Source organism: Dendroctonus ponderosae, unplaced genomic scaffold (genome assembly GCF_020466585.1).
Source record: "Dendroctonus ponderosae isolate FM_Combo_2020 unplaced genomic scaffold, Dpon_F_20191213v2 Dpon_F_20191213_1, whole genome shotgun sequence".
NCBI lineage: Eukaryota > Metazoa > Arthropoda > Insecta > Coleoptera > Curculionidae > Dendroctonus > Dendroctonus ponderosae.
Window position 1 is genome coordinate 29,929,493 of NW_026017110.1, and position 8,688 is coordinate 29,938,180.

The window sequence follows — 8,688 nt, forward strand, 5'->3', positions numbered from 1 at the left end:
GCCAATTGGACACATCTTGGATGTAAACCATTGACAAAAATTTCATCATCAACCAATCCTCAACCAAATCAACCTTCCAATATGTAGATCTTTCATTCTTTCAACATCTCTTACTACATCCGCAGAAAACCTTTTTTATCCCAATTTTTATCTCGTATAAAATGAAATGCAGATAGCATGGGTAAGTCATAATGAAACAGCCTCAGGAAAAGGCATGCGTATGTACGGCCACCAGAATTAAAACTTAAGACAATACCCCCCAACGCGACAGGCATCATCGTCATTGGGAGACCAATCGTAAAAATGTGTATTCTTCCACCGTTCTGGGACATTCCCTTGGATTCCGAATAGGTCATTTTTCTCTTATCAATTTTCATTTCATTCGCTTTAATAAACGCGTGATCAGTCATGCCTCGTATTTGTGGTGCTCTACTTTCTCCGATGGACAGAAAATTTCGTCGCACATCAAATGATGTAATCCATTGATAATGTAATAGAATCATCAAGTATGCCAATGTTTCGTTATATCCTCGCGAAATCTTCGTTAGCAGTATTTTTACTGACAACGAAGTTAACCGGATCAATAATCTTGCGAGGATTTTCACTGGCATGATCATAATCTGATCCTTTGGCAAGTAGAGTCCGAACCGAGCAAGCGTCTGAACGAATTCAGGACTCAAAGGTACAAGAAAGAACTTGAACTTAGAGAACTTATGTCAGATTTTTCCACATTGCGAAGACAACCATTCAACGAACTCGTCAACGTCTTTTGACTGGATTTTAGCCCATACGTAATCGCAAGTCCATTCAGCATCATCTACTGCTATTTTTGAAGAGTGGACTGTACCTTATTTTGCATAGCCACGTTCATAACCGTATTTCCATACAGAGTAGTGAGCTCGCCAGAGGCCTCGCTGGTTAGAAATATAAAATCTCTTCCGTCAGACACCCACACTGGTTCCACAAACTCTAAGACTCTCATATCTTTAATTTCAAGACAATCCAGATCATAATATTCTTCTTTCAGACACATATTCACCAGGATCGTACTTTACGGCTTTAAAAGGCATAATTTTAGATATATCCTTCCCTACTACAGTTTTTTCCAACAAGTAACCCAGTATATCATCTATCACCTGATACGAACACCCATTTACATACCAAAAATATATTTGTCTACCATTGTCCCAATATGAAGAACGCACGTACCCTACATCGAATGCGCATTCGGACAGCTCTATTATAGGCTCTTTCCCTCATTTTCCGGGCGCACATTGTTATCGCTAGTACACTTGCTTGGAAGGCGGTCGTGGTTGTGCTCAGGTTTAAGGTAATCCTTTCCCCAGTTCCTCCTTTTTCGACTATACTAGCGCCTGTGCCCGAGGCTGTTTTTGTGTCTTTTGTATATTGGAGTTGTGCTTAAGATGACATACTGTTTGCTTTCATGCAAATGTTTGATATTCCATATCTCCGTGAGGTTGCATCCGTTTTTTTTTTGTTTCCAAGCATTCTTTTCCATGATAAAGCTGCGTCCACAAGTCTATGGCTGTCTGCGTACGTATATAATACTCATTTTCCTTTTTCAGACACAAACGTATACAAGTACCAAGCTCTTGCAACTGACAAAAAAGCAATGGTTTTGATTTGTTGTTGCTGTAACCAATGTTTGATACTCGAGTCAACTCCTGGTTAACGAACCCGATGCGAAGTTTTTATAATACACAAATGCATAAACTAAAATCCCAAGTTATTCGTCTGGCTCACAATTTCTCCTAAGACAATGTGATGACACAAAACCATTAATAAGGAGAGATTTAGCGGCAGAAATGTAAGAGAAACAATTAGAACGGGTATTTCTTACACCATTGCTCCTTATACAGCTTATCTTTTCAACGGGATCTTGGTCGAAAGATCTAGGCGACATATATTGACATTTTCTGACCATAGATCATTCCAGATGTATAACGCCACGCAACGTGTAAATAAGGTTTTTGATGGATGTAGTGATCTTGATTCAAGAACCGGATTTGTTTCTTCATCTCCACAACTCAATATAATTGGGTTGTGGTCCCCTCCTCTATAGTCTCAATGGATACCACCTGCCGGATGTTCTTAACAATGCCAATGTCCAACACCTCTGATATTCCAACTCCTGTTGGAATCCTTGTGGGAACCTCAGGACCCATGACCACTGCATTGTGGGCTTCAACTGCCTCCGCCAACACTTGACCGTTCCTGCAAGTGCGGGAGCTGTTCCTCTTCGTCTTCTTGCAGTTCAGGTCTCCTATTAGCAGCCTAGCTCGGTTGCTGCCCAGCAGTGTCTCGATGTCCTGCGGTTTCAGCTCTTCCCGGGGGGACTTGTAAGCAGATGWAACTGTYACAGGTCCCCTGGTAGTGTTGACTTGCACGCTAATAGCATGCAAGTCGGTGTCTTCAATGTCAAGGCTGTGATGGTCTATGTCCTTTCTCACCAGAAGGGCCACTCCTGGTCGTCTGCTGGCAGTGTCGTACCTGTTAAAAAAATAATTGTCAAATTTTACTCTGGTGGTAGAGCATAACAGAGTTTCCTGGAGTGCCACCACTTCAGGTTGTCTGCTCTGCAGGAATACGTCCAGTTCCGGACGTCGACATAGCAGCCCGTTGACATTCCACGAGGCCACTGTAAAACTCGATGGCTTCTTAGCCATGGAGCTTGTCCAGTATTGCCCGCAAAATGCCTGCCAGTTCCTGCTGGTCCAAGGTGTCCAGCTGGTGGGCTGCTGCCGGCTTGAGCTGCTTTATTGTTTCCTTTCGGACTACCGGGATTGTCTTTCTTGGGTACTTTGGGCAACCCCGCCAGCTGGCTGGATGTCCCGCAGTACCACAGAGCGCACAGTTACTGTTGCGCTCTTTACCTTCTAAAATCCGCCATCGAATTCTTCATCTAACTCGTCATCAAAGTGTTCAAGAGGTTCTTCATTGGATATTTTACTTCATTGGATACTTGGAAGATTGAATTTCACGTTTCAAACTCAACAGAATGCTGGCAACATTGTAAACGCCCACCCAATAATTTTGAATTTTGAAAGCCACACTCAATCCGCTTTCTTATCAAATTAAATCAGGTGGTACAATAGAAAAAAAGGTAAATTTATTCTTAGTTCAATTCTTCATCAAAAGAGGCTTCGAAAAATCTCCCATCGATCTCTTCAACTAATTCTTCATTAGATATTGTATTATTGAATTCACCGGGAGTCCCATCATCGCAGTTATAAGCCTCATTCGAGAGTTGCGGCCTCACTGCTTTGATGAGTTCGGCCAAATCTTCTTTGAGTCCAATACGCTCGGCCTACATATCTATCGTGTCCAAGCGCTCCACGTCTGAGAAATGACTAGTTCCGGTAAATGTAGATTTTGTAGCAGCTGTGTTCACAACAGCGACATCATCTGTATGCATAGAACATGAAATATTAAAAGTGCGGGGTGCCACGAGAATTCGCTTCAAATACGGCTTTCAAGAACGGTTCCATGTTTCTCTGGTCACTGCCTCCTTTAGTCCGTCAAGAATTTCTGCTGCGCCTCGCACGGGGTGTTTAATCCGCATGTTTTGCTTAGCTTTGCTTTAGCATAGTCCCTTCTACGCTCGTGTTTTTTGGACATCGGGCGTTTGTGGAACTGCCGTTGTGGAACGAATTGGCAGCAATAAAGTTTCGCAAAGCTTTTTACTGACTTTAAAGTTTAAGATATGAATATTCCCGTAGAAAATTTTAAACAACTGATACCACCCTTTTACAATACTTATGTGAAACATGGTCTGTAATCCGAATTTTCTCGCCTATGATAACATCTAATATCTTTACTTTACTTTCCTTTTTTGAATTTTTGCCTCCAATGAACATTGGAACATTGTTACTTTTCATTTTGGAAAATCTGTGTGAATTTTAGGTCCAAAGCAAACCAAGGAACTTTTCGAAGCATTTAATTGAAGTTGTTATTTTTTGAATATGGATTAATTGATTGATAAGTTCATCGCGATATTAGCTTCAATAAAATTTTTTTGAGGATTATCATTTCAATATTAGGGATTTTTGAAGTTTGATAGTCGAATTTTATAAATTCTGCATACGATTTTGAGTTGATTGGAAAACATAACTTGATTAGATTAATAGACTTGGGAATTTATTCTTCCGGGTTTGTATTTTATTTCATATGTATATTCTTCAAGTCTTAAACGCCAACGAATAATTCTACTACTTGGATATTTGCAATTGAATAGCCACATCAAAAGACAGCGGTCTGTCAAATTGGTGAATTTTCTACCATATAGTTAAGGACGGAAATGTTTAGTTGTCCAAGCAATAGCATGGAGCTCTTTCTCGACCACTGAATAATAATAAATAAATAAATAATTTGTCTCAGCTTTATTTAGGATACAAGCATCAGAAATTGGAAGATCTTTTCCTACTTCGCCTAGGGGAAGAACAGCACCTATCGCATAATTAGATTCATGTGAAAAATCTGGGTTTGAAATATGGGGTTTGGCATTAAAACGTTTTTGCAATGATTAAACGAATTGGAATCTTCTTTAGACCAATTATAAAGAGCATTTTTTTTAGACGATCAGTTAGGCGTTTAGCAATTTTGCAAAAATCTTTGATGAAACTTCGATAATAACCAATTAACCCTTTGAGTCCGGAATTATTTTTCACAAAAAAGAGGCTATAAACGTTGTAAATACTGGTTATATGGAGGTAACTGAAGGTTGTCTGGAGGTCAGTTTTTATATTTTGTTTTTGTTGTTGCTTTTGAAGCGGGTGCTCATCATGAAGACACTATGCATTAGAGGAAGTAAATATATATTCAATTTTTTAACTCTAAAACCAACTAACAAATTTCCTGTTTTTTGAAAAATCGTAAAAACTCATTTCTTGTGATATTCCATAAAGCAGTTTTTTCTGTCGTTCAGGCATAATGCAACTTCACATCTGAAACAAAAGGAAATCTCTATTAGTTTTCACCACGTTATATCTGTATAAAATCTTCAACCTCACTTAGTAGACGGGTCTATTGTCAATCTATGTTGCAAATGCCAATCCGTCCATGCTGATTCGCCAGTCGACTTCACCCCTTTTCAAACCTTTGTCCACAAGCCCCCAAGCGTAAATTAGTTCAGTCTGCAAACGTTTTTGAAGTTCGCCAGAGTTGAAAAAATTGTCGAAATATATGTGGTAGCCTTTTCCAACTAAGTCTTTTGTAAGATCTTGAACCACTCTGCAGCCAAGATTTGTTTCTACAATCTGGCCCACTTTTCCTGTATATATTTGAAATTGGCAAACATATCCTGACTCTTCTGCCCGAACCCAAACCTTATATCCCCTTTTGATCGGTTTGTTGGGCATGTATTGTTTCAGCGCGTTGCGACCCTTGAACCTAATCATTGATTCGTCGATGGATTGATTCTTTGAGGGCTTCCAAGAATTTTTGTAAGTCTCAGATAAAATATCCAATAAAGGACGCAGTTTATATAATTTGTCATAATTTGGTGAATCTCTCCCTGGCTGCACTGAGTTGTCGTTTAGATGAATATTAGCTAATATCCAAGAAAATCCATCTCTGACCATTGCAGAACTTATCAAAGGATCTCTTAGCTCAGGCCGAGATGACCAATAGTCGCGATAACTTGGCATTTTTTTATGCTCATTGCTAAATTTATGGCAGTAAAGCATTTTATTTCTTTCAGGTTAGTAGGTGTAAAGTTTGTTGAATTTCCACTTGATTCTTGTAATGCATATAAATTAGTTTGAAAAACCATATGTTCCAATAGCCGATTAGGAAAAATCTGTAAGAACATGTCCGTAGGTGATTCCATTTCCAAATCAATATTTGGTCCAGAATCTTTACAAAAGTCTTTCAAGATATGTAAGCAGTTTGAAACAGATTTTATCCAAATCGTTTTTTTCGAGAGCTCTCGGGCCTTTATTAGAGAAATCGGAATTTCGTCTACACTGCTCCATTCTTCTGATTCCACCGAATCACGCTCATTGTCAATAATTATAGGCATTGCCTCTGTCAAAAACATCAGTTGCGTTATAAAGCAAGTAAACACAAAACTTGCCAGACATGTTCAAAACTAACACTTGAACACAATAAAATAAGTAGCAACAACGCTCAGTACAATAGCACGTGTTTGTACAAGAACATACTAACCAAATATGTCGCACCTCCGATAAAACTGCTGAATTTTATGGTCTGAAAACATTTGCGCGCGCATCGCTTAATGTGTGCTTACAACAGGAACACTAGGAAACAGCCAAGTAATTAATTTGTAAGTGTTTTCGCCCTGGGCACACTAGGAAACAAAGGGTTAATCCTATGAATTGTTTGATTTGTTTCGGATTTTTAGGTACGGGATAGTCTTTTAAAGCTTTAGTCTTGTCTGGATTCGAAAGTATTTCATGTTCATTTATGCTATGACCTAGATAGATTACGTCTTTCCGCATTAATTCACATTTCACTGGTTGGAGGGGGAAGTTGTTTAAATTTAAGCGTTCGGAATTTTGCAGAATGTTGTTCAACTGCAGCGGCAAATACCACTATTTCATCCAAATATACAAAACATTGTAATTTTTGGACACCAGTTAAAGCAATAGTCATAAGACGTTAAAAAGTACTAAGAGCCGTTTTTAAGCCAAAGGCATGCGAAGATATTCGAAATGACCGTAGGGGTAGAAAGTGCCGTTTTAGGAATATCGGCTTCCGCTATTTTAATGTGGGGGAATCCGGATGCTAAATCAAGGGTTGTGAAATATTTCTCAGTCCTTGTTCATCATACTACCTATTTTTTTCTGGGATAATATTTTTGAGTCTCCATCTTGCGCTTTTTTGACGCTTTTCGTCTTGCATATTTCTCCACTATCTAGAATATAAAATGTTTTGTGAAATGTTGCACAAGTAATAGATAAAAGACCAATCTAACTAACAAACCTCTTTTAATTCAAGTATTTCATCATCATAATCATCGTTTATGTTTTCTGTTAATTCCCGTTATCGTAACTTAAGGCTATTTGTTGCCATTTCCACTCTGATTTGTTTCGTTACTTCAGAGTTCAATATTGAATTGAACCCTGAACCAATTTTCCTCTTGCATTCTTGAATTAATTCCTGACTTCCTGCTCCTTTTTGATCGCCGAAGTCTGACCTGATACCTGCTGTAGTACATCGTCTAAAACAGAATTAGTGCCTCCGGCCCTTTCAAACATTCAAACATAATGAATATGCTTGCAGTTATTGGTCCGAACTAAATAATCTGGACACTTATACCGGTGAATGCATATTTTGAAAACCCTGTAGTACGAAGTCCTACCCAGATAGCACACAAATATTACAGTAATATTGTTTTGCAGTATTTAATATAGGTTGAAGCGATAGATTCTTGAATATTATAACAATATTTCTTATAAATATTTCTTTGAAATTTAAATCAGATATTTAAGAAATATTATTTAAAAATATATTTTACATTCAAATCAGATACTTACGAAATATTTTTTTTTGCAATATTTGATATAGGTTGACGCGACAGATTCTTATATATTATAAACATATTTCTTGTAAATATTTATTTGACATTTAAATCAAATATTTATGGCATATTTGTTTTAAATATACATTTGGCATTTAAATCAGATATTTAAGAAATATATTTTTAAAATATTTATTTGGCATTTAAATCAGATATTTAAGAAATATATTTTTAATACATTTGTTTGAAATTTATATCAGATTTAAAAAAAAACATATTTTTAAACATTTATTTGACATTCTCAAATATTAATTTTATTTATCGCTTAATTTTTTTATCAGTCTTTTTATATAATTTTAATTCCTTATTTTTTAATTTGCTGCTAATTACTACTTTGAATAGTGCCGCCGCCACTCACATACCTTCCCTTCTTCCTCCTCCTCTCCTTTTTTCTAGTCGACTTTTTCCAGCTCGGTGTTTGGATTTGCATGGCAGGGTCGGGGAATCGAACCTGGTCCCTTCGGGTCAGTAGCCTATGGGCCCAACCACTCTGCTATAGATCACTATGGTATTACGTTGGTTAATTTTGATCTATTTTGGTGACTGCGTGAAATAATTATTGTAGTTTTCTTTCCTGGTTTTCAGTCAAAATGTGAAATACAAATTTTCATATCGTCTATTTCACGTTTGGGCGAGACAATAATCAGATTAAAATTCAAAACAAACCCATAATTGGGAAACATTTAATTCTTTATAGGCTTAGCGCTCTTCAAAATTCCATATTTGATTGAATTACTTCAATTCAGTTAAGTAATACCGTTATATTAATTAGACCATTTATTTTCGACAAATTTTATTAGTCTGGTTCAATAAACACAATATTTTCAGAGTTTAATGAAGGTCTCACGATTCAGAAGTAAAGAGGATTTACTTCTCCGCGCCCCCTATTTTTTTTCTATATGCCATACTAAATATAAATATTTTTTTATTATCAAAAAGAAATATTTCTTTATGCTATTAAATATTTACAATTAATTGACCAATAAAAAATTGAGGTAATATATATGTTCTAAAGTTTGTTCACACTTAATAAAAATAATATATTGGCAAGTTTTTGGGTGTTGATTTTTTAAATAATATTTATAAAATCTGGTGAAATGTTTGAAATATTTACCAAACATATAAAT

The 8,688-nt window shown here is 36.8% G+C and overlaps 1 protein-coding gene across 1 annotated transcript; it reads right to left on the reverse strand.

The window, feature by feature from the left end:
* Positions 1–5,054: 5,054 nt before the first annotated feature.
* On the reverse strand, positions 5,055–5,666 carry LOC109540685 (piggyBac transposable element-derived protein 3). The gene has a single exon (XM_019909127.1). It carries the CDS (start codon positions 5,664–5,666, stop codon positions 5,055–5,057), a length of 612 nt encoding a protein of 203 aa, XP_019764686.1.
* Positions 5,667–8,688: the final 3,022 nt, after the last annotated feature.